Raw genomic sequence first — 26,892 nt, forward strand, 5'->3', positions numbered from 1 at the left:
TAATTACGTATGATCTGTAAAATAGATTATTTAACTTTTCTGGCAGCTTTTATTTACATCTATGCCCTTGCAGCAGAGACCTTTTCGACAGCCTTTGTAGCATGACATGCAAATAATAGAAACCTTTTCGGGCTTGCAAGTCAATTGCCCATGATGTTTCCATTTCTGGCCATAATGATAACGAATTTCTTCAAAATTTTGTGGCATGTATACGTAATACGCATGAAATTCTCTTTATTTTTGTATTTTTTAAAAAATTATTTTTATTTTATTTACTTCAAATTAATATTTTTTTTTGATATCTTTAAATTATTTTGATATATTATTTAAAAAATAAAAAAAATATTATTTTAATATATTTCCAAGTAAAAAATACTTTAAAAAGTAACTGTTGTTATACTTTCAAATAAGTAAATTACTAATCTTATTTCTTATGCAAGCTTAATTAATTTGGCCAATGTTGTTATAGCGATACGATTTATGAATTTAATGAGTTAATATGAATTAATCTAAAATTTATATTGTTTTAAGATTTTTTAAGAAAAAAATAAAATAAAAACATGGAGGGGCAGTTAATTCTCCAAAATCAACTTGCTAACTTATTTTACAGTTAATTACTTGGGAAACAATTATCTGTCTATAATTGGACAAAAGTTGGCTCAAGTAACGACAATTTATTTATGACATGTTTTGAAAAATAGTTATAATTGTTTGTTAGTATTTTTCGTGCTGAAATATATTAAAATAATATTTTTTATTTTTAAAAAATTATTTTTTAAATTAATGTATCAAAACCATTCAAAATATATAAAAAAATTTAAATTTTAACAAAAAAAAATATTTTTTTAAAAAACACAAATACAATCGCAATTCCAAATGATCAGTAAAATTCAGTTTTAATTTTTGAAATTCCCTCGAATTTGTCCTCAGTCTATTAACCAACCAATTCTTAGTTTGGTGCTCAAGCTGTTTTTTTCTCACTGGGTTTTTAAAGAATGCATTGGAATTTAATGGAGCCTATTTTTTTTGAATTTTTTTTACAGAAAACGCCAAGTTCTCTTTTAAAAATTTAATTTCATTGCATTAACAAATATAATTTTTCTTGTAATTTAATATACATGCAAGAGCGAGCAAACACAGCCGACAGTCTCTCGAAACAGGAGGACAGGAAGTTTGGTGAGGACTGTACCAATTCTTCACAGATGCAATCCATTGAAGCTTCTCTCGTACTCTCGTGCGAGTTCACTTGAAAAATCTGTAATATAGAATCTTGTTCAAATTAAATTTTAAATTGTATTGAAAAAAATATTATCTTGACAAAATCTATGAATTTTTCTAGTTATTTTTAGTTGTTCGATTAACCAATTTAAATTCAGACAAATCAACATAAAAAACAGCACTTAGATGAATCATCATGCTCGTAAATCGTAAACGGTGGTTTCTGCCATGGATTTGATAATTTGCTCCCATTGCAAACTCTTTCTTGTGGTTCAAGTTACCGCGAGTAGATAATCAAGCTTCGATTCAGGCATGTCTTCATAAATTCCTCCTCGGTGTATTTTGGGCAGTGGAGTGGCATGTGAAAACTAGAACGAGTGGGCAAATGATCAATCCTCAAATATTGAAAATGGAAGGAAAATTCACCGGGCATGGAAAATGATCGAGCCGCCGTGCTGGAGCGAACTGATTTGCACTGTTCCTGTCTCGATAGCATCACGTATCAGAATCGCTATGCACTGCAGTAATTACACAGCAGCTCGATGTCTTCATGCACAAGATCTTTATATTGCAGTTGCAAAGAGGAAATAGAGAGTCGGGAGAACTCTAATTTGATAAATTATAAATATCAATATATAATTCTTAACTTGTTGATTTGATGAAAGATAATATATAAAATTATTTAATAAAACCTATATAAACCAAATAAAATTATGAAACTTGATTAAAAAAAATGAATTCAAAAATAACTAGAAAATTCTGAAATATCTTTGAAGTCTAATTTAGGCATGATTTTATCCGACAGTTAATCTTATAAGATATTAAAGAGTCGTATAAAACTATTATTAGGACTTTACTTGATATATAATTAAATTTTAAGTTGAGATGATTATTTGATATGGTATTAAAAATTTGTTAATAAAACAATCACAAGTTCGAATCTTATAATTCTATTCTATTTCTTGAGACCTCACCTAATAATTTAAATTTTTAGACTAGGATAATTCTTTGATATAAAAAAAATGACCTATAAAACATGATTTAAAATTTCAACTGACATTATATTAAAAATCATGTATATTTTTTTAAAAAAACATGCTCGTTTGAGAATGATAGTAGAAAAAATGAATGAGAAAAGGCTGGCAGTGTTATTTATACCTAAAGGCCAAATTAAATTGCTAGCATTGCCATGGTGGATTCCTTCTTTGATAGAGTTTGTTATGATGAGTGGTGAAACTGCACCAAAAGCTGCTCCAATTATCACCATATCGAGCCGGATATGATGCTATCCAACAACAATGGTCACATAAGGTGCCCTCACTCTTGTACTCTTTAATTACAGAACGTTGCTCCTTTTACTTGGCATCCATGGCCAATCCTTCAATAAAGTAAACTTCGGGATCATGTATAGCTAGCGAGGAAGTCACCAGCCGCTGAACCCTTTCCATTAACACAGCTAATTAATAAGACCCTTGTGAAAACCAGCCAAGTGAAAGGAATGAACCATGAGAAGGGCAAGCTACAGCACCCTGCTAGAAATTATAGGGGCGTGACTTAATTTGAGCATACATACATGTCCTTTCAAGTGGAATAACGCTTCTAGTTCAACTTATATGCAATGAGAGACAGAATTTAGGGATCATCGGGGGTTAGATTTCTACCTGGATTGGAGGTTTAAGCACAAGGGAGTTTCCAGTAAGTGGTGCAAGAGCAATTCTCTACACAGCAAGGGTGACAGGATAGTTGAATTATTGTTGGTGGGAGGAACCACTGGTGGTGGCTTTGAAACACTCAGAAGGGATAAAACACAAAGTTTTATTTCAAGAACACAAGCTTCCAAACACAAAATAAACTTACAACAAGCTTAACAATACACACCCTCTCTTTCTCTCTAGTGTTTCTCTCTATTCTCTCTACTCTCCCACACCTAATAGCATAAGCTCAGCTTGCTATTTATACACGAATTCAAAACAAGATAATTCAACCTTCAAGTGTGAAGGAGGCTGTGGACGGTGGTGTGAAGGCGGCTGGCGGCTGCGGCTGGCGGCTGGCGGCTGGTCGGTCATAGCTGGTGGCTGGCTGGCCGGTGGTTGCCTTCCTTGACCTTCTAGATTGAGTTTAGTATTCAACAAATCTCCCCTTTAAACTCAATCGAGGGATGTCATGCCAAGCATGAACTTTAATCGGATAAATACTTCTCTCTTCAAAGGCTTTGTGAAGATGTCTGCAACTTGATCATTTGTGTTGCAAGATATTAGTTGGACTTCTTCATTCTTCACATGTTCCCGAATAAAGTGATGACGTGTATCAATGTGTTTGCTCCTCTCATGATACACTGGGTTCTTTGCCAATGCGATTGCTGATCGATTGTCTATATAAATCTCCGTAGGATTTTCTTGAGGAAATCCCAAAAACTTCAGCATATTCCTTAACCATATTGAATGGCATACGGCTGAGTTAGCAGCAACATACTCAGCTTCACAGCTTGATAATGTGACAATCGATTGCTTCTTGGATGACCATGTGAAAGATGTGTCTCCCATGAAAAAGACAAACCCTGTTGTGCTTTTCCTTTCATCCAGATCTCTGCATAGTTGGCTTGCTCACGTATCTCCAACGGAGCTTTCCTTTGACATTCAGTGCTATAGTGCCCAAATTGATTGCACCTATAACACTGGATATTTCTCTTATCACGGTTATTGTAACCGCCTCCTCTTCCTCTAGGAGTGAATGCTTGTTGTCTTTGGCCTCCTCTGGTGGTATTTCTGCCACCTCTTCCTCTGAAGCTTGTATTCCAAGAACCTCTTCCTTGGAATCTCTGGAATCCTCCTCTGGATTGTTGACTTCCTGCTTGAGCACTTGTTGAGGTCTCCCCTTGCTCATATCTGTCCTTGAGAGACAACTTTGCTTGTAAGGCATGCTCAATGGCCTTATCTCCATTTCGCTTTACAATCTTCTGCTCATGAGCTTGCAAAGAACTCATAAGTTCATCCACTGTCAACTTGTCCACTTCCTTGGACTCTTCAATAGCGACAACAACAAAATCAAATTTTGGATCTAGGGATCTCAAAATTTTCTCAGTAATTCGAGAATCTATGATGGCTTCTCCATTTCTCCTCATCTGATTGACTATCACCATAATTCTTGTGTGATAATCAGAAATAGACTCCGAGGACTTCATTTGCAATAACTCAAATTCACCTCGCAAAGATTGAAGACGAATCTTCTTGATTCTGTCAGCACCTTTGTACTTTTGTTGGAGAGCCTCCCATATATCATGTGATGTTTCAGCGGAAGCTATGATCTCAAATGTATCTTCATCAAGACCTTGGTAGATGATGGTCTTTGCTTTGTTGTCCTTCTTTCTGTTGATTTTCAGGGCTTGCTTCTGTGCCTCTTGTAAAGCTTCTTCTTCTTCTTTGGACTCTGGTTCATCATAACCATAGTGTACAATCTCCAAACACTCTTGTGAACCAAGGAATGCCTTTAATCTGATGCACCAACTATCATAGTTGTCTTTGGTCAGCTTCGGGATGAGTGTTTGTGTACTTTCTGTAGTCATTTTGCTCTTTTAATGACTATATCTCCTTCTGGGAGTTGAATTTGGCAAAACGGACACTGTAGATCGATCCGGAATGGTCGAAATAGTCGGGAACCGGTCTGACTTTGTAGAAATCGGGTCAGAAAATGGGTGAACCGGTCCAAAAACCAATTCTGGGCGTCGGGCGGTTCGCTGGGTTGAACCGGGAATATTCTGTGGAATATTCTATCGGCTCGGCTTCGGCTAATAGCGGCTCGGCTTAGCGGCTCGGCTTGAAAAAGGGAATATTCTTCGGCTCGGCTGGTGGCTCGGCTTGAGGCTTGGCTCGGCTTGGCGCGGCGCGGCTTAAACGGCTCAAATATGGCGCGCGTGGACGTCACTCGTCTTCTTCCTCTGGCGCGCGTGGGTGCGACTGGGCTACAGTTACCGGAACTTCAGGTGGCGCGTGTGTATCACCCCGGTGTCCGATTGAGCTGATTTTTGCGGCAGTGAGTTCGTATGGATGATCTCTACACGGTGGAATTATCAAAACTTGTTTTTGACAACTTTGAAAATTCGGCTATCCCAGAAAATACTTCTGTTTTCTGACGAACGGGGCTCTGATACCAATTGTTGGTGGGAGGAACCACTGGTGGTGGCTTTGAAACACTCAGAGGGGATAAAACACAAAGTTTTATTTCAAGAACACAAGCTTCCAAACACAAAATAAACTTACAACAAGCTTAACAATACACACCCTCTCTTTCTCTCTAGTGTTTCTCTCTATTCTCTCTACTCTCCCACACCTAATAGCATAAGCTCAGCTTGCTATTTATACACGAATTCAAAACAAGATAATTCAACCTTCAAGTGTGAAGGAGGCTGTGGACGGTGGTGTGAAGGCGGCTGGCGGCTGCGGCTGGCGGCTGGCGGCTGGTCGGTCATAGCTGGTGGCTGGCTGGCCGGTGGTTGCCTTCCTTGACCTTCTAGATTGAGTTTAGTATTCAACAGAATTGTGGGATAGCTAGCCCGCATGCAAAACCTTGTGGAATCTGCATGCCACTGTCATTCCAAGTAAGGCCAGAGCCGAGTGCGGAGTGTGTATAAAATTGGCGTTGGGTAAGGTATTCAGTAGGTGAAATGATAGATACGATGATTATGAATGCCATAAAAAACCTATCCTGAATGGTTCTTATCTAGGTTCACATGATAAATTCACAAATTTCTCGCATTCGATCTTTTTTTTTTCTTTACATCAATTACCGTTTGCCTTTCACTGGAGACTTGGAGCTACTTTGACTTTTGGTTTTCTTTGTCTTTGGTTACAAGATTGGCCTCCTCTATCCAGCTCGGGAGAGGAGAGGGGGGGAGGGGAGAGAGGAACATGCTCTTTCTCTTCAACAAAGCAGGTACAGAAAGCCACTGGTTTGATATAAAAAGGTCCAAAAACCATGGGTTTGGCCTTTCATGTGCTTTGGATGCACCCAAGTGCTGTGTCACTGAGAGACATGCATCAGTTCTTACTGTGCTTGTCTTTGATGGGTTTCTCTTTTAGTTTATGGTTTTTGCGTGAGTGGTTGGTGGTGGTGGTGGTGGTGGTGACCGGTGGGCATTGCCTTTTCACCGATTTGCGTAGGATCTGTCAACAGCGACACAAACCAATAAAGAATACCAGAGCAAGGAGAAGGAAAGGAAGGAAAGGAAGGAAAGAATAAAGATAGAGTAGCCTTTAAACTTATTTATTTACTAATTCAATTAAACATTTCTCGCTTTATTTAAACGCGACAATTTTTGCCGTGACTGGAAATAGCTAAGTTTAGGGACGTTGATTTAATATACCAAAAAATTTAATTTTTTAATTATTTTAATATATTAATGTTAAAATAATTATTTTATTATATTTTTAAACAAAAAAAATCACTTTAAAAAATAATACTTTCACATTTTTAAATATTTTTAAAAATATGTCGCGTCTTGTAACTCATGAAATATATATTTTTCATTATATATTACACGATGCATTTTATAAACAAATATTTTTTTTAATAATATAAAAATATGTCATTTTATTAAAATAATTTAACTTTAACTTGTATTATTTTGTTAAAATTTTTAAATTTCTAAGCTCTTGTTTTTTTTAACAAATCCAAATTTAAGTGAAGTTCCAACTTCCAAGTCAATGGCCAGTTCCACCCAATACCAGCTCTCCACATCACCAAGACTCCACCTGTCATCTTCCCATTGGCTCAACGCATGTCACTAAACGCAGTTAACTCCCTTCCCCCTCCTTCCCCTCCTTCCTTTCTCTGCATCTCATCCCCGTGTCCGTGAAAAAAAAACCAAAATAAAAAAGAAATCTCTAAATCTGATCAATCACCGTGGCTTCCTCTGGCCAGCAATCCCTCTCGAGAAGAAAACCCTCTTCATCATCTTCATCATCACAATCACGATCACAGCCGACTGCAACTAGAATCGTGTACAGAGAAACACTAATCCCTTTCTGGCAACAAAACTGGTTCATTGCTCTACTCTTCGTCATGGCTCTTGCTTTCTTCGGTCTCTCTATCTTCCTCTTCCTCAATCTTGATCTTGACGGCGCTTCCTTCTCCCCTGCCTCCGCCGCCTCTGATTCCGGTCCCGAGGTCAGATTAGTTATTTTGCTTCTTTTTAATGTTGAGCAAATTTCAAATGAGTCCCTAATTGAGAAAGTAGATGAGCTGAGAGAGAGACTAATTTGAGCTTAATTTTGAGGAATAATGTTTAATGGGTTCATATTTAGATCACGAACTAAGAGTTTTTTGAAACCTTTTGGTACCCAATTCGGGAAATTAAATTGTTTAGGAACTGAAATTGAGGTTTCGAATAAAGTTGGGGTCCTAATGAATTTTTGGTTTGTTTTAGATTACAGGAACTGAAATTGAGGTTTCGAATAAAGTTGGGGTCCTAATGAATTTTTGGTTTGTTTTAGATTACTTATGGGAGTGTTGTTAAGCTGATGCACGAGAGGACGAAGTATCGACTGCATTCACATGATGTGCCATATGGGTCTGGAAGTGGGCAGCAATCTGTTACTGGGTTTCCTAATGTTGACGATGCTAATAGCTATTGGGTATGTAACTCTACATGTCTCTCCGTTTTTGGGCTCTTTGTTTTGTTTTGTGTGTTTTAATTTTCATTTACTTGGCTACTATGGTATGGGCTATGAGTTTTTTATAACGTTTTTGTATTTGGAAGTAATTAGTGATTGAAAGTAGTTGAAAATGTATAGTTTCGTGTCTCAATCTTACATCTTTAGCTTTCTTGAATAGGTATTTGGATTTGTGCAAGCTTTTAGTTTTATAAAAATAGTTTTCTGCTACTCATGAGGTTATGATATTAATACTGAGAAATTTGGTTCGTGCTGGTGAAACTTGTGCTTGCGTAATGGCATTTTCATTGTGGCAATTTTCGGACAGTGAAAAGAATCCCATACATCATTTATTAGCGAATACAAAGACACAGTTGACCTTTAATTTTCAAGTAACATCTTTGAATTTTTACCGAATAAAAAGGGTAGTTTTGTTACTTTACCAAAAAATGATTGTAGAATGGCCTTTTGGTGTGGAGATGGCAAAACCCTTTTTTTTTTATTTTGGTTGGTAAACCGTGGATGGATGATTGGATGTTCTGTTGTTGTATTTGATGAGATGGAAGTTCTGTTTTGTAGATTGTTAGGCCTCAGCCAGGGATAAATGCTAAACAAGGTGACTCCATTAAAACTGGGACAATTATCCGTTTGCAACACATGAAGACTAGGAAGTGGCTGCACAGTCATTTGCATGCATCCCCAATCTCTGGCAACCTAGAGGTTAGTATGGGTTTAACTGTTCTGCATCTGTTTCTATTGCCTTTCATGGACTGTTGAATCTGAATAGCCAAACTTATATATAATAATGGCATTGGATATTACGGTTCATTATGCACATATCTACTAAATGAAAGTATGGAAATGATATGATATCAGAGATTAGTTGATTGTGGAGGCCCCTGTTTTACGGGGAATATCACTGCCTTTTCAGATGAAAGATTTCATTGGCCTGAACACTCACATTGACTTTCAGTTTCTGTCCTGAGGGGAAAAACGCATTGAATATTCTGTAGTTAAATGGCTTAATGAAGAAGTATTGATGTTAATCACTGTGTTGTGTAATGGTAATTTTACTTCAGTGACCATAGAATAACTTAATGGACTGTTAAACATGTATATTGTATGAATGACACAATCCACTCACTTTGCTTGGTGTAGGTTAGTTGCTTTGGGGGAGAGAATGAATCTGATACCGGAGATTACTGGAGGTGAACTTATATAACATTCTTTCAAGTTTTTCTTATGCCTTGAACTTCTTTGTCTGGAAACTCATGCTACCTTCCTTTTCCAGGCTTATGATTGAAGGGAGTGGAAAGACATGGAAGCAAGACCAAAGGATTCGTCTTCACCATGTTGACACCAATGGCTACTTGCATAGTCATGACAAGAGATACCAACGAATTGCTGGGGGGCAGCAGGAGGTAATAAAAAGCATTGCAGATAGCACTAGTAACATTTTTGAAGCTTGTCTTTAGAGACTTTAAGTTTGCACCTAGCTGTTATTTTTTTTCCCTACAACAGCCCTGGAACCATGCGTGTTTGGTTAACTTGACTGAACTAAAATCCTAACGGGCTTCTTGGGGTGGTGACTAATTTATCTATGAAAAAGGAGAAATAAACTTTGGCAGATACTCATAGTGGTGTTTTGTTTTTCGGCAGCAGAGGACAACTTACAGAGATCATGCTTCTTTTTTAAGTTTTCGTGCTTAATTCTTTTGTATACTTCCTGATCTATGTGCTAATATAGGTGTGCGGTGTCCGAGAAAAGCGTGCTGACAATGTTTGGCTGGCAGCAGAAGGCATATACCTCCCTGTTACTGAAAGCAAGTAAACATGCTTATGGATTGGCATTGCAAAAACAACAACCTGGGTCTTGATATCTTTGGTGGCTGGTGCCTGTTCTTTCATTAGCTGTAGATGTTCCATTAAATGAGGATATATACGACACCAAAAACTGATTAAATATGCTTTGCATGAAAGCATGAAACCTTTTGTATCTGAAGAAACACTAATTTAGCTTCTTCTTCTTTTTTTAATTTGTTTCTGAATACACAAGCAATTTAAATGCCTTTGAAATTTACAGATTAAGGAGGTAATGCTAAAGTAGAAGAATTGCAATTTACGATTTAGTAGAGCTTGAGGTACATTTCCAAAGATCTTAATTTGCGCGTGCCATCTACACTGATTCAAGCTTGTCTGGGAAGTAAAAATGCCCAATACAGTGATGCCCCTATCCCAAATATGGATACATGGGATCTGCTTGAGCCCTTTGTGAATGGGTAGGCGTGCATGTTTACACGAAGCAAATCTGCTATTACTTGTTGATGGACCGATCACTACACCATTTCACCTTGTGAAGCTGGAGCATTTTGCCTAGTGAAAATCTTTGCATCTTGCTTGCTTTTTTGAGTTTTAATGTTTAAAAGATTGGTGTTGAAGTTAGACCCATGTCAATCCGTGAGCATAAGATTGTTTCTTGTTCTTTTCCTGTTATCCAAGAACTTGATTTATGGTACTTTTGCTGGGCATGCCATGCTGTAATGGTGATATATATATATATATATATATATATATATATTAGTAGCAGCTTGATATTCCCATGTTCGTGGCTATTATTACCCTTACATTTTATTTAAAAAATGACCATGAGGTAAAAAGAAGAATTACCCCAGTTTGTTCTTACAATTTTTTTTTTATCGTTATTAGATATTTTATCTAAATTAATGAACACGCACCTGGACGAGACTCAAACCTAACCTCATTTATTAAGAAAAAAACCATAAAAAAATAAATTTTAATATCACATTACAAGTTCTTATTTTTTTTTGTAATAAATTAGGTGGAGTTTAAGAGCGTGTTTGGTAGTGTGGTTGCGGGTGCTTTTCAAATAACTTTTCGTGCCAAAATGCATGTCAACGATGTTTTTTTATTTTTTAAAAATTATTTTTGACATCAGCACATCAAAACGATCCAAAACGTACAAACCATATTAAATTTTAGCAAAAAAAAAAAACAAAAAATTTTTAAATTTTTTAGAAACGCGGCCGCAGCCGCGTTCTCAAACGGTGCCTAAGTCGTGCAGATATTAGATCAAGCTTGTTTGAATTGGAAAATTAGAGAAGTTTGGAAGATTGAATAAGAAAGGCTTTAAAAATAAGATCGAAAATAAAATATATTATTTAATTAAAAATATTTTTAAAAAGCGAAACAAGTTTTTAAATATATATATATATATATAGAAAGTTAATGCCTGTCGGTGGCAGACAGGAGCATTGACACAGAATGCTCTGCTGTGGGACGGTGATGCAACCACCCTTGAAACGCAGACCGTGGCCTGAAAGCTACCAATCTCTCTCTCCTTGATCTAAGCATTTCGAGGCCCGCCAAATCGGACGGTTTGATCAGCAAATTGACAGATCAGATGTATTTCACTAGGAGGAGCGGGAAGAACCCCATAGGATGCTCTCTGCAAGGACAACCGTCCTTGCTCACTTGACTGTCTTGATTTATGATCTCTTGCTAAAGTCATGGACATTATTGCATTACAATACATGGAAGTAGTGTGATATTTAGTTTTTTTTTAAGTATTTTTTATTTGAAAATTAATTAAAATAATATTTTTTAATTTTTAAAAATTATTTTTAGTATTAGCAAACCAAAATAATCTAAAAATACCAAAAAAAATTAATTTTAAACTAACAAAATAATTTAAAATAAAAACACTTTTAAAATAAAAAAAATACACATATCATTAATGAACAGGAGCAAAATACCACAGATTCAATGGTTGAAATACATGACCAGGTTAACTGGCTGCTAGTGGCTAAACCCTTATTGGCTTGGAAGGGAAGGTGTTTTTCATAGCTGCAAGACTTTGGTATAATAACACACGAGGCTTGCAGCTCAGTGGTCTTGGTAGGCTTTGCCCTGCCTGTGCGTCCTGGGTTCGAGTACTCGTGTGTACCCGCACTTGAGGGTTTAGCTGCTGTGGTCAATTCGTGTGACTTGTTCCGCCCCCGTCCCGGGTTCGACCCTCTATGTGTACGCCTGTCACCCCCGCGGTGCCTTACATGCTCCTGGGCTTGCAGGATGTCCAGCGGGCCGTGGGGAATAGTTGTGGTGCGCGTAAGCTGACCCGGACACCCCACGTAAATCAAAAAAAAAAAAAAAACATACATACTCTTGAAAAGTTCCGAGTTGTTGTTGTATGACATTGTTCAATTCTCTTTTTATCATATTAGATTTAATCGAGCTAACTAAGTCATTAAAAATTTATTTGGGCCAATCAAGTTTTATTGAGTCAATATATTTTCTGAATTAATTAGAAACCTAGCTCAAGTCAAACTCCGTATTATGAATTTTCTGTGTTAATCTGCTGAGACGAGTTGAATTTAGAACGTGTTTGTTTTTTGCATTCAAAAAACATTTTTTAAAATTTTTGATTTTTTTTTTGCTTCAAATTATTATTTTTATAATTTTGGATTGTTTTGATGTGTTAATGTTGAAAATAATTTTTTTAAAAAAATATTATTTTAATGTATTTACAAGCAAAAAACATTTTTAAAAACAACTACCATTACAATCCCAAACACTACCTTAACAATTATGGTGTGTTTGTTGTTGCGAATTGAAAAAATAAGTTTTTAAAAGTTACAAATTATAGTTTTTTTAAACCAATATTTCAAAAGAGTTTTTAGTGAAACATATATAAAATTATAGTGTTTATTAATTAATCAAACACTTTCAAATATCACCCCAACATAACTAAGCTTAATCAAAGTACACTTTAATGTCATGATAGTAATTATTTTTTAAAGTATTTTTTATTTAGAAATACATTAAAATAATATTTTTTTTATTTTTAAAATTTATTTTTAATAACAACACTTCAAAACCTTCTATATTTTGAAGGTGAGCAATGAATCTTCCTATATTTTGTTTTTTCTTTTGATTTTAAGTTTACATAACCAATGCCAGGACATTTGTTGTCAGATTGCAGAACCTTCTAGTTGGAAGAAGTTAGAAACATCAATTTAAGAGGATGGGCTCTTTTATTTGCTAGGATGCTAAAAGACTCCATGGTAGGCCAGACGGCATCCTACTGCTACAACGCTGCTTGCATTGCATTTGACCAGGTTAATCACCAGACTTCCCATACCCCAAAAGCACTAGGCAGAGCAAGTTCATCTTTTTCACCCTTTTTTCATGATTAGGGCAAAGTTATCTTTTTGTCAGACTGGTCACCGATGAGTGAAGAAAGCAACTAGCCCCACTCCCCCTTTACTCTTTTATTTTTTGGGGATTCCCTTCACTTGTGGAGTCTCTTCTTTTTGTCATAGCCTAATTCACTGCTGTATAGGCAAGGGATTCATGTCTGTAAGAGATGGAAAGGAGTTATTTCTTGGAGATCTACCCTAATTTATTTAAATCTGTAAATTAATTTAATGGCGTATGGAATATAGTGACATTTAATTCTTCTGGCCAGTTGTTGAGATAAATCATAATGGGTCATTGTGACTGTATCTGTCATAAGAAGCTGCAAATCTACCTGTTGAGGCAGGCAGCAGTAAATATACGACTAGAACTCACTCACAAACCTGCCCACCATAACTCTCAACAATCCCCTGTATCTTTCCCGGTTATAAAGGGATCGTTATAGTAGCTAGACCTCTAGTATTCAGCAGAAGCAGCAGCAGCAGCCACAACTTTCCTAAACTTGACCACCTCATAAGAGGAGAGCTACACTACAAGTAGCGGTCCTTTTTCCCATGAACTGTATTGGCTACACACCTAATGTAGTTTATTGTCTCCATCTTCTCCAGCAACGCATCCTCTGGCTCTTTTACCATTAAGAAAATGGACCCCTGCCCCAATTATGGAGATGCACAACATAGTTTATGATCTACCATCTCCTCAGCTGTCAGCGTCATATAAGAAAAAACAGAATGAATTGCCCTTGATTCATTCACCAACAAGCTACTGCTTCCAATAACTTTCATTGATGACTATAAATCAGGAAAAAGAAGCGTGTCAAATGTCAACTTTTTTCCAATATGTAATCAGGTTGCAAGAGGTGTAACTGGTGACAATAATTTCATAATGATGCAAAGCACTCCATAGGATGGACCCCAAATCTAATCCGCCGTCGATGTCCATCACATCCGGCCTATGGACATCGGCAGTTCTCTAGAATTTTATGGGTTTATGAGAAAAATTCAGTTCGAAGTTTCAACTCACTTGCTGTGGACGCAAATGGAGCTGTAAGTGCTTGCACACATAGAAGAAGTTATCCAAGATTGTACAGATAAGTGCTAATATTACAGCAGAATATATTTACAACAAAGCAGGCCAACAAGAAAAGCTGCAGGACAGGGAAATGATAAGGTATGGCATAAAGATTACAAAATGACCATACCCCACCATGCAATATGATGTAAAATATGAACCTTGTGGGGAGCAAAGTTGCACAGGTGCTACACGCAGTACAGCTAATCTCAGATTCTTCTTCCTCTGCTGGCCTGTAAAATATACCAGTAAACCAGGTCAATGCACATGTTGTGCAGCAAGTGAAAAATACTAATCAAATGAAAGAAGGGATAAATCTCCAAGATCTCACAACAAGAAGTAAAAAATTCAATCAATTCTGTAAGTCCAAAGATTCTTGTTTAGAGCTTGAATAGAAAAACATTACTGATTAACAAGATGACAGATTCGAATAGGCAGTGAATAGCCAGTCCATAAATATGTGCAAAAGAATATCACTGACCCCTCTTTCAAGACAGATGTAACATGGTGGGAATATAAAAATAAGGGCAAGGGGCCAGAAGGGTGGACAAAAATGTACTGCAAGGGTTGAAAATGACCCCCCTTGATTGTGGGGATTCTCCATAACAATGTCTATCTAGCAGGCAATGACAAAATCATCCCTCTGATTTTTCCAAATTTCCAGGTCATGCTATGCTACTGACAGGAAGCAACTGTAGGAAAAAGATCTCACCATTTCATGGTTGTTTTTAATTATTATATCATTCTGCAAACAGACTTGAAAGTCAAAGTAGATCTCAATGGAAGGATTTGTAACTCATCCAAGCACCAAAAACTGAACTTTTTTACTAAGTTTCTGATTAACTATATAGTAAATTTCAACATATGGTGGTATTTCATACATTACTATTGCCACTAGGAGAATAGAAGGTTTTAAGATAATGAAAAGAAACACTAACTTCAAGTTGCTCCTCTTCAATCCTTTTGTGATTGATCCAATGTCCTCAAAATGGTAAACTCTTGGAGGTTGAACTTGATGTGAGGGACTTGAAATGTTCTGATGGAACAAAATCTTGCGGCAAATTGGCCCTCTTAACGATTCTCCTCATATTGTTCTGCAAACTCTGCTGGACTAATTGTTTCACAGCTTTCTTTTCCTCGCTCATCATATCTTCTGTCTCCTCTAGACACTCCTTTGAAACGAGGTTGGGGTTTGAAGAAGATGATGGAGTTCCATAAATAGGAGCAGACACTGCTGCACCCATATTGCCACCATAATTCCCCGAAACTTGTTTCCCTTTATCAACCCTCAAACATTCCAAGATCCTTGAAGCCCTCTTCTGCGCCAAAGTACTACCCAAAAGCGTTAATTCAAGCAAGGATGATACGATTCCTGCCTCAATCATGGCCTGTCTATCTCCATATGCTTTGTGTGCCATCACCATCAATATGTAAGATGCCTTCTCTTGGCAACCTGGTGAATCGGTCCAATTCAAGACATCAACCAAAATAGGGAAAGCATCTGGCATGGCGCTAATTGCCTTTCTACCTTCCGGGGTTGATACTGCATTGCTCAAAATTGAAAGAACTCTTTCACTTACTTCCATGTCTCCCAGCGAACCCATCAGAAATGAGATCAAATCTGTTTCTAGAATAAATGAGATGTTTGATGGGGATATCGAAAGATTGTACAGAGCTCTAAGAGCATCTTGTTGTGCTTGGGACCTATTTTTGTGATCCAAATCCTTGAGGGAATTCACCAAGAAGGGGATTGCACCCGAAGAGCCGATGATCGGTTTATTCGAATCCAATGCACTCAACCCAAGAAAATTCGCCACTATCGCTTCAGATACAGATGGATTTGCAGCATTTGGAGATTCTATGATCTTTAGCATCTTGTGAACAGCTCCTGCTTTAACAATGGCAGCTTTGTTCCTGCAAAATTTTGTTAACAGAACCATATTTAGTCCACAGTAGTGTAAAATTAAATGCAAAAACTGTTTCAAGAAAATAACATGGAAGATGACTTGTCAAAATCAAATCATATAACATGTTAATAACAATTCAAAAAAAAACAGAAAACAGAAAACAACAAATGCAAGAAAATGACACTACATTCTTGATCTAAAAAGCAAATTAATCCACGTAATTCAGTCATGTATAACTAAAGGAAACAGCGACTTCAAATTATTCTTTAACACATCCAGAACATAGAAAAAGACTTCTCCTTTTATCAAATTAGGAGCCAGAACATTAAAAAAAAATACAATCAAAACAAAACAATGTACAAACTGAGAATGCTATCAGAAAAGGACTTCGAATTAACATCAAATAAACCATAGAAATCCAAAACCAAAAAACGAAAAACCTTTACTCTTCAAAATCAATCAAAACACAGAAACCATCTTCTCCTTGAAACAAAATCACAAATTGAGAAAGCCAAAATCCCACTTCAAGAGACCTCAATTGACATCAAATAAACCATGGAAACCCCAAATTACTTACAAAATTTGAGCACACAAAATCTAACTTTGAAAAAGACAATCATTAATCTTGAAAAAAATACCAAAAAAATGGGGATACTCACACATCATTTCCGATCCCAAGATTAAGCAAAGCATAAAGAGCATCGATTTGACACCCAAAGTCCTCCAAATCAAGCATTCCAACAAGAGGAGGAATGGCTCCTAACATGGAAAGTGTAACTCTTGCTTTCCCATCTTCTTTACACAACAACCTTACATTACATGCAGCTTCTCTTCTCTTCACTCCTTCATCAACTTGCAATTCTCTAACAACCCTTTTCATCCCTTCCAATACCTCAACTTTCTTCCTGGTCTCACTCTCACTCTCCACCTCCGCCATACTCAACAGATCTGACAACTTCTCTGATTTCCCATTTCTTGCTTTAACTCTTCCTTTCTCTCCTTCAACATTCAAGTTTTGCTGATTCCCATTTTCTTCTTTTCTTGAATTACTAGTAACACTAAGCGTTGTCTTGTTCTGTTTCTCTCTTGAAACACTAGCGGTGGCATTGGTAGCGGTGGTGGTGAAAGAGGGGATGTCATCTTCGTAATGGCGATAACGTGAGCTGCCACCACAGCTGACAGCATCAAAAATTTTGCGGGAGAAGGCTGTCCATAGACGGGAATGGTGGGTTCCGGTGGCGGTGGCGGTGGTAGAGGTGTGGTCGAGGAGTAAAGAACCTATGTTGTTGGTGTGACACTTGGCCATTGCTGGAAAAAGAAGCTGTACTCTACATTGCTCAGTAAGACACACAAACTGTCTAGTTCTAGAGATAGACACACACACTCGCACTATAAGAGAAAATGTAGAGGGAAGGGGGGGGGGGGGGGGGTTTCAGTTATTCTGGTTTGCTTGATTTCAGGGAGAGGGAGAGGGAGAGGTGGGAGAGAGAGTGATTTTTTATAGTAATAAAAGTTGAGAGAGAGAGTGAGGGAGGGAGGGAGGGAGATTTTTTATAGCAATAAAAGTTGAGAGAGAGAGAGAGAGAGAGAGAGGGTCATGTTAAGGATGTGTTTGGATGGTTTTTTAATAGAGGAAAGAACTAAGAAGGACAATTTTTTAAGCTAGGAAATATAGTATTAAAAATTTAATGCTATTTTATTTTTTGGTATTTTTTTTAATTGAGCAAGAATTTTTGGGTAGGTTGACTTAGGGTGTGTGGGTGGGTGGGTGGGTGGGTGGGTGGGTGGGGCTACGAGGGATTTAAAGAAATTATCATTGATATTAAATTTAGACTGGCTTGTTAAATTGTGGGGCTACAAGGGATTTAAAGAAATTATCATAGGTATTAAATTTAGATTGGCTTGTTAAATTGACTTGGAATTTGGATTAATTTGAGTTTAATAAAAAAAATTAACTTAATATTATTTGATAAAAAAAATATAGGCTGAATAGTGCCCTAGACCTCCTAGGTAAAACCTAATAAAAAGTTTCTTAATTTGTTTCAAATATTTTATCAAAATAACATCGTTGGTATTATTTTAATTATTTTAAAAAATTAAATTAATATGATTTAACTCTCAATTCATGACCCGAATCTTGCTTTGAATCGGGTTAAATAACTATGGAAGTTACAAATAGAACTATATATAAATAATAATAATAATAATAATAATAATAAGTGAGTGATGGGATTTGTATTATTGGAGAATTAAAAGACTTTGAGTTAAAATCTGTATCATTTCGTGAAATGCATTGCTTGGATTTAGGAGTGGTTTAAGGATGAATTATGATTTTTTTACTTTGGACTAGTATTTTCAATTAAATACTAAAAGATTTTCATAAATCTTTTCCTTGTATTATGGAATTTATTGTGTGTGCATGCACTCATTTGACACTATCATTAATGCTTTAGATTATGGAATTTGTAATGATTAATTTCTAATAGGCCTTGTAACGTGGCTTGAAAATTTTATGCTCCCTCCATTCCACAGATATAATTTTGTTTGATTTTTAATTCAAATTAAAAAAAAATTCATTAAATTCTGCGTCAACTATCTAGTTTTTATTGTATTTATTACATTTTCATCCCACATAAAAAAATCATTGAATTATGTGTCATATTAAGATTCTCTATTTATATTTATATTTTCATAGAACACCATATTTCCAGCCATAAGTATCTACCTTAGAAACAAAAAATAACAATTAATCAAGCATTTTTTTTAGATTGAGAAAATAAAAGGTAGTCTTACCGAGAAAATTTGGAGAAACAGCGAGGAAAATAAAGATGTCATGACTTTTTCCTACCAAACACATCCTTAACTACAAACAAGTGTAGTGTTTCTCCACGTGGTAAAGGTAAAGGAGAACACAAATTCACAGAAGGCTGTCTGTCTGTCTTCTTCTTCTTCCCAAGGAAACCTACCTTACTGAACAAGCCATGGTCCTTGGCTCTCTCTCTCTTCTTTCATGCCTAGGAAAATGTGTTAATGTGTTCTACAGCGCAGTGTACAGCACTAAATACCTTCATTGATGTGATGATTTCCTCTCATCTGTGCCATCCAGCTAAGATGAAGCTTCATGTGGGGCCTGATATCAGTGCTTGGTGTGCTGGGCCCACTTGACCCTGATTGGAGGGTGCATGCTGATAGGGTAGGCAAGAGGAGTACGGAGAGGTAATTGTGTACATGTCGAAGAGTGGAGCTGTGCATGCTTCTCTAGCTTCAATGAAGAAGATGATGGATCGCCCGAGAAACCAAACCAAACTAAACTAAACTAAGGCTGCCTGATTTCTTTCCACGTGCTCGACATTTGTTTTCACGTTAACTTTTTCCTTGCCGATGAGTCTTCGAAAGCAATTCATTGTGATGTATTTATCAAGGTATTCACTGTTTAATTAATCTACAGCATTAAACTGTGTTTGACTATATTTTAAAAATATATTTACTTGAAAAGATATCATTTTTTCATGATTTCAATGCCAAATATATTTAATATACTGTTGATTTTTTCATGAATTAATGAAAATGGAGTATATACTGACAGGTTTTATATGTTCATTGATGTGGGGGAATATTTTTTAATTTGAATTTTAAGTCTAGTTTTCAAAATAATTTATTTATTTTATTGTATCTAATTAATGAGAAATATATTCTTAAAATCATCTAAAAAATTCTTGCATGACATGTAAATTTAAGATTTTATCCTGGTTGATGTTGAATTTATTGTACAGAAACAAAAGTTTTAAAAATAGATTTCATCATAGTTATTAAATTATTTTTAAATAAAACATTATTATTTTGAATTAAAAAAACATGAAGTTAACCTGCCGAGTCACCCATGTGTTTTACTAGATCAATCTCAATTTAACTTAAATGCCTGGATTAAATTCCAAATTACCAGGGCACCCATGATGCAAACATGTTTCCATATACATAAGTATCTCATTACTGAATCTCTTAACAATTCAAGACGATGTTCGTGAGAGTTTTTAATTTTAATGGCTAAAAAATGGACGCGTGCACAAGAACTTGCAAATTCTCTAATTTATTTGATTGGGAATATGATTGCTATTATTTTTTAAAATTTTTTTTATTTAGAAGTGTATTAAAATAATATATATATTTTTATTTTATTAAAATAATTTTGATATCAGCATATCAAAATAATATAAAAACATTAAAAAATATTAATTTAAAGCAAATAAAAAACTAAAAAAATTAATTTTTTTAAAAAATACTTTTAAAACATATAAACAAATAGGACGTAAACACACAGAGGTCAAAAACATGTATTTATACAAAATTCAATTTCTCAATGCATTTTTTTTTTATCGTAACTTACACAACATGGTCAATGATCTTGGACACTTGCTAGCATGCATTAACCATGAAATTAAGTTCAATTGTAGCATACATACAAGAACAAGACACATATCTCCAAACTCAAGGGCATCCTAAGCCTTCCATGAAAAAATAAAATAATTATCTTGATGTTACTTCACAATTGATGGTGAACAGCTCTCAAAAATCAATTAGATAAGATAAGAACCTTTTAATCACGACAAGAATTGTTTCAACTAGGATTTGGTTCTTTCTTAAATCACCTTGTTTGGGCGGTGATTAGTAATTAATTAACTCAGGATTTGAAAGAAAAGGTGTAGATATATATGAACCATAAAACTTTTCCTGATATGCACACTAGCCTAGTAAGAACTTAGGGATCGCTTGCCTTTTGATTTTAGGCAAAATTCCTCACTGCATTTATGTGTTCATCTTAGTTATTCAACCGTATTGTTGTATATATGATAAATTAAAGTATAATTGATTAATCATCACATGTTTTTTCTTAATTTATTGTCCTTCAAACTGATCGGGTTTAATAATTTTTATTTTACTTTATCTTATTAATAAATAAATTATTAAATTTGATTAATCGTGCTTTGTTTATATATATTTTTTTAATTTTATTGAATTGAAAAATTTTATTGGATGCATAAATATACGATTGTGTTTGTTTGGGAGTGTGATTGCAATTGTTTTTTAAAGTATTTTTGGTGACGAAATGTATCAAAATGATATATTTTTTTTTATTTTTTAAAAGTTATTTTGAAATCAGCGTATCAAAACAATCCAAAACATATTATTTGTACATCTTGACATTTTTTTTTGATTGATTGAAATTTTTTTTGATTAGTGATAAGATTGAAATTTTTTTTGTGAAATACGGTTTACACCGCGTTTCCAAACAGTACCACACGAGTTTTCCAAACAGGTCTTGGGCAATATTTTAATAAATTATTTTGCACGAGATGAAATTCAACCATCAATGAGGACAAGGTATTGAAAAAAACTTTTCCCTTGATTTTATAATTTTCCCTTTTTTTTTATATTGCCACAAGAGTTGCAACTCACCACCAAATGTTACAACCCAGCTAATATTAAAATTAATAACTCCTTGTTCATCATAAAATACCCTAAATTTCCGTGAATATTTGTGTAGGTGTAGATGCTAGGAACATGAAAGCAAACAATGCCAGGACTCGACCAATTAGGGCTCGTGTTTGGTAATAAATAAATAAATAAATAAATCACGATCATAATAAAAAAATAAGACCCATAAATCCCACGAGCAGAATATTGGTATAAAGGTTTATAGACCAATAATGCTTTGTATTGTTGACATAGTTCATACAAGATGATTGATGATGGGTACTAAGTTAATGTTGTTTAATAAATAATTTAATAGATTCATAATCCATCATTGCAAATTATTAGTATTAAACACCATTAATTGTTTACACTAACAGTATTATATAATTGTTATCTACAAAAATCCTGTCATCAATCGTTTCTTCCCCATTACCACACCCACATCATGTGCTTGATTTCAATAATTTCAAGCACTTGCAAACAATCTGTCTTTCATTTTTTATCATTGTTAATTACCTGGACATTTGTAGCATTAAACAATAATAATTATTTTTTGAGAGTTTTATAAATTCCATTACACAGTTTAGGGTTGTCTTAGCGTTTTAAAAAATATTGAAAATGAATTATTTTTTTAAAAAGAAATTATTAGCTCTAGATTGTTGTAATCTACGAGCCGTGAAGGAGATTAAAATAAATGAAAATTGTTGCTATGCTCGTGAGTCGTGACTGTTGCAAATAGAACAAAGAGTAATTTTGATTGTCTTCTTGCTTCATGATTAATCATTATGAAGCATTGTATGGATGGTGTTTTAGGTTATATTTATTTTTATATTTTAAAAGTGTTTTAAAAAGAATTTAAGATTTTTTTATTTTTTTAATTTTAAATATTTTTTTGGTATTTTTAAATTATTTTGATGTAATAATATTAAAAATAATTTTTAAAAAATATTATTTTAATATATTTCAACGTAAAAAATATTTTAAAAAGTAACTATAACTATATTTCCAAACAGGCTCGGGTGTGAAAACAAACCCATCCCAACCATAAAATTCCATGATCTTGATTAAACCCATTGAAGATGAAACAAAAATAATTAATAATGTTAAGAAATTCAACAACAACGTAGCCAAAGTATCTATACAGATAGAGACCTCTAATAATTGATATTCAAAAGTTCAAGACAGGAGAATATGTTGACATAAGCCCTCCCCAGCACCCCAAAAAAAAAAAAAAAAAAAAGTGTTGCTGAAATTCATTGGAGTCATTTCACCATACAAGTTCATTTTCTCACTAACCATCATAGCAATGAAACCTAGCCCGTGAGGATTAGACAAGTTAACAAAGATTAATCCATGTAAATTTTTGGTCCGGCAGTAAGTTCATACATTGGATTCATCAATTAATCTCCATCAACTCCAATTTTTGGTTTTTTTTTTTACACTCGATCTAGAAGAGAGTGAGTTTGTCATGTCTCGAGCCGACCGACCTATCAAGACCGACTGGCTGTACAAAGAATTGTTTTGTGGGGTATTATTTTCCATATTAGTCGTTGTGATTGACAATTTATTTGATCCTTTAGACACGGTCCAAAAAAGTTAGAAAATGAAATGAAAAAAAGAGAGAGGAAAATGGAAACAAAATCCTGATAAAGCAAGGTTGGTGTAGAAAATGTGTGGACCATGTTGAGTCCACATGTTTATATTTTAATGGACTTGCCCATTATCACTATTTCAAGATTATTATATCGAACACGCACCAATTTTTTATTTTATTTATTTTTGTATAATTTCATAATATATACATCAATTATATATTCCATCCCAACATGCTGAGTTCAATCGTTCATCCAGTTTACAATCATTTGTTTAAGATTCCTAAATTAGTCAGAGTTCACATTGCATTATATTATACATTATGTAATTATGTATATTGTGATAATAATTGTTTTTTAAAATAATTTTTATTTTTTTAATTTTATTTTGATGTGGTAATATTAAAAATAAAATTTTAAAAATAAAAAAATATTATTTCAAAGTAATTAAACTTAAAAATATATTAAAATGATATATTTTTTATTTAGACCGATCACTTTATGTTCGGGGATTGATTTGGTAATTTTTTTAATTATATAGATAAACTAACTAGTATGAGAGCTGCCGAGCTAGAATGAGAAGTGCGAAACCATTAATTCAAGAAAGTTTAAAGAAAAAAAGCTATAGATTTTTTTTAATAGATTATATAGATATGTACTTTATATTGATTGATACATCTAAGTTAATAAATCTCTCTAAATACTAGTTTTAAAGTTTGAACTTGACAATTAAGAAGAAAAATTAAACAAACTTTCTTAATAATCACCTAAATACTTCTTAGATCTATATATCTAAGATATGATAAGAAAAAACCTTGTAGATTCAATTCATTGATGGTGCCACAACATACTGCTGACATTGTTGACTATATATATATATATATATATATATATAGTCGTTCGAGGGTGGCAGAATTAAGGTCAAGATCTCTTGTCCATAGATCTACAGCATGGAAAGAAAGGTTTGCTTTTGATCTACTACTTCACCATGTTTGTAGTTGGTCTCCACGCATGATCTTCAACCACAGATCCCACTCTTCTTTTCTTTTCTTTTCTTTTTTCTCTCCTGAAAACTTATATCCTGCTAAACCACATGATCTTCGACCATGTTTCTTGGTCCCTACTGCACTCACAAACCCTAGATTTTTTTAAGGAGAAATGAACATGTACTGTGAATACAAGAAATCACAAACATATTTCATAAATGTCTTGCAGTTGCAGGTCGATACCTAACCTCGGCAGAGCACCGACCAATGGGCAGAGAGAGCACAGCTAAGCATAATTAATTCACACTAATGCCTAGTGTTATGGTGCTTAACTAGGAATGGGTAACTCCATTTCTTTATACTTGAATTGTTTGAACTTTGAATGGTGGATGCTTGCAAGAATCTCAAGAAGTATTAATTTGTTGGTTCGGAAATTAATTGCCAACTAATCCAGACTCATTAAAGTATTGATTATGGATGCGGGTTGGTGGCTCAATGGGAGAGGGTGTGGGTCTACTTGGAATAGGATAAAGAGGTTATGGATTCAACTCCTATCCTTACCTGGCCGAACACATCAATTTCTTACAAAAACACAAGTTAAAACCAACATGTATTAGCAGCCACGGTTGTCTGAACTAGGTTCGAGTTATTGGGTCGAGTTGTAAGTTATCATATGAACCCACGAGTCAAAGTCTGGAATAATAAAACCTGGTGTTTAAGATCAGATTTCGGATCAAACTTTTGAGTTAAATCAAACTGGGTTTAATAATTATCTAAGAAACTTGTCTTCTAAGAGAATTATAGGCCATCCTTAGTTCATATATAATGATGGAGAACTTGTGTATCTCAAGTGGTAACTCTCTGGTAAAGCTTCATTTAAAGAAAAAAAATTCAAAAAGAGACCCAACACATATTACTATGTCGTTGAATTACAGGATCATTGATAAGACTTAGCACAATTTCGATAAATCTGTTGATAACATGGCCATTTTTTGGTGCAGAGAGCATGATTTTAATCATACTTGGAATTATGAACAACTCAAGCCTTGGCCAAAGCCACAAATCAAGCATGGAAAAAAAATAATCTTGAGAACTCACAGTAATCGTTTAGGAGCCCACAGACATAAAAAATATTTTGTTAGGCAGATACAAGAGATTGCTGAGCCTCTCATTTAGGAGACCACAAAATTACTAGACTAACTAACCAAATGAATGATTGGCACAAGGTGGAAGTTTTGGGTGCAGAGTCCATATCATGAACATGCTGCTTCGTCGACCATAAATAGAATTTGACCTATGCATTCAAAACCCTACAGTTTTACAGGTTGGATATAGGTCAATGTTTTTATTGATTATAGTTTATGTTTAATATAAACCAGTTAGATATATTAATTAGTTAAGAATATCAGGTTTCCTTTTTTTTTAGCTAATTCTAAAGGGTTTAGCTTAATTACTTAGATTTTAAATTTGTTTTTGAAAAATCATCAGTTCAAATATAACAAGATTTAAATTAATTTTATTTAAGTTTTAAGTTAAATTGAAAAAATATTAATCTAAAAAAATCTAGTTAATCCAATCTAATCAACCTGATTAAACACAAATTAAGCTAATTTTATACCTAATATGATAACTCCAAATTATACCTCCACATTCCTTGTACTTAAAAATAACTTAAATATTAAAATAATTAATTATCAATTACCATAGTCTAATGCAAATATCATAATACTGTATTTTTCTTTCTTAAAAAAAAGTCATATGGTTGACTTTTCCAAGAGAAATAACTTTTAATGGATGCCTGATTTATGTACGGTAATTAAAATCTTTATCATTTTAATTATAATATTTCGGCAATCTCTCAATATCTATTCGAGAGTGAGAATCTATATAATAGGTAACCAATATTTTCTCAAAAAAAAACAATCTTATGGCTGACTTTTTCTCAAGAGAATTAACTTCTAATGAATGAATTATTGATTTATTTATGGAAATTAAAATACCCTTTATTTTATTTATAATACTGTATTTAATTTCATGTAATGGGTAACGAATATATAAATTAATTTTGGTCAATTCAATATCGATTATATATGCTTCCCCAAAAAAACCGCAAATAAATAAACTCATTTATTTAATGCCAATCTCTAATCCCTAATTTATATGATAACTCTCCACACATAATCTATTGAATAGAGAAAGTATCTAATTATAATTCCTTTAAGACCTTGATTGTGCGTTCTTCATAAATTTCTCTCTTTCTCTGGGTTGAATCCACAACTATAAGTAATTTTCTCTAATCATATATCAAGAACTGTTTGGAAAAAAATATATTTTTTTACTCCAGTATTTGACCTTTCGAGTTGTTAATAAGTCTGGTCAAGTTGTTTAAGCTGACAAAACATTACTAAATTGGAAGAATTTAAGCATATCCATGTTCTAGAATATCTAATTAAAATTTTAATTTGAATCATTGAATTTTCAATTTGATTCTCAAGGGTATTTTTTTTATCCAATTGTTATGTTAGATAAGACTAAATCTTCTTCACTAAAACGATGTTTATGTGAAAAAAATTTGATAAAAAATTAATAAATATAAGTATTTTCAGTCCAATATTCATATTTTATACACAAAAACAACATTAATTTGAAGAAAAAACCGATGGATAAATCTTTAAAATATTCAGGATAAAATTGATAAAATTATATAGATTTAGACTAAATTGAAAATGAGTATGTAAGTAAGGGACTAGACTTGACGTTTCCCCAACATGTGTTCCAATGCGTT

The 26,892-nt window shown here is 34.1% G+C and overlaps 2 protein-coding genes across 2 annotated transcripts; one reads left to right on the forward strand and one right to left on the reverse strand.

Annotated features, from left to right (window-relative positions):
• The first annotated feature begins 7,021 nt into the window (after window positions 1–7,021).
• On the forward strand, window positions 7,022–9,901 carry LOC133690324 (stromal cell-derived factor 2-like protein). Its single transcript, XM_062110573.1, has 6 exons — window positions 7,022–7,380; window positions 7,707–7,847; window positions 8,445–8,585; window positions 9,024–9,073; window positions 9,157–9,286; window positions 9,613–9,901. Exons 1-6 carry the CDS (start codon window positions 7,276–7,278, stop codon window positions 9,694–9,696), a joined length of 651 nt encoding a protein of 216 aa, XP_061966557.1. The 5' UTR covers window positions 7,022–7,275; the 3' UTR covers window positions 9,697–9,901.
• A 4,178-nt stretch (window positions 9,902–14,079) lies between these two features.
• LOC133690136 (U-box domain-containing protein 12) lies at window positions 14,080–17,564 on the reverse strand. The gene is made up of 3 exons (XM_062110339.1): window positions 16,717–17,564; window positions 15,089–16,064; window positions 14,080–14,383 (listed from the first exon to the last, which is right to left on the reverse strand). Exons 1-2 carry the CDS (start codon window positions 17,361–17,363, stop codon window positions 15,134–15,136), a joined length of 1,578 nt encoding a protein of 525 aa, XP_061966323.1. The 5' UTR covers window positions 17,364–17,564; the 3' UTR covers window positions 14,080–14,383; window positions 15,089–15,133.
• Between the last annotated feature and the right edge of the window lie 9,328 nt (window positions 17,565–26,892).

The sequence above is a fragment of the Populus nigra genome, chromosome 3, assembly GCF_951802175.1.
Source record: "Populus nigra chromosome 3, ddPopNigr1.1, whole genome shotgun sequence".
NCBI classification, from domain to species: domain Eukaryota; kingdom Viridiplantae; phylum Streptophyta; class Magnoliopsida; order Malpighiales; family Salicaceae; genus Populus; species Populus nigra.

Coding starts and splice junctions, on each gene's coding strand:
- LOC133690136 (XM_062110339.1), bottom strand. CDS start 17,363: ATGGCCAAGTGTCACACCAACAACATAGGTTCTTTACTCCTCGACCAC. Junction 16,065..16,716: donor CTTGGGATCGGAAATGATGT/GTGAGTATCCCC, acceptor AAAATTTTGCAG/GAACAAAGCTGCCATTGTTA.
- LOC133690324 (XM_062110573.1), top strand. CDS start 7,276: ATGGCTCTTGCTTTCTTCGGTCTCTCTATCTTCCTCTTCCTCAATCTT. Junction 7,848..8,444: donor ACGATGCTAATAGCTATTGG/GTATGTAACTCT, acceptor TCTGTTTTGTAG/ATTGTTAGGCCTCAGCCAGG. Junction 8,586..9,023: donor CAATCTCTGGCAACCTAGAG/GTTAGTATGGGT, acceptor TGCTTGGTGTAG/GTTAGTTGCTTTGGGGGAGA.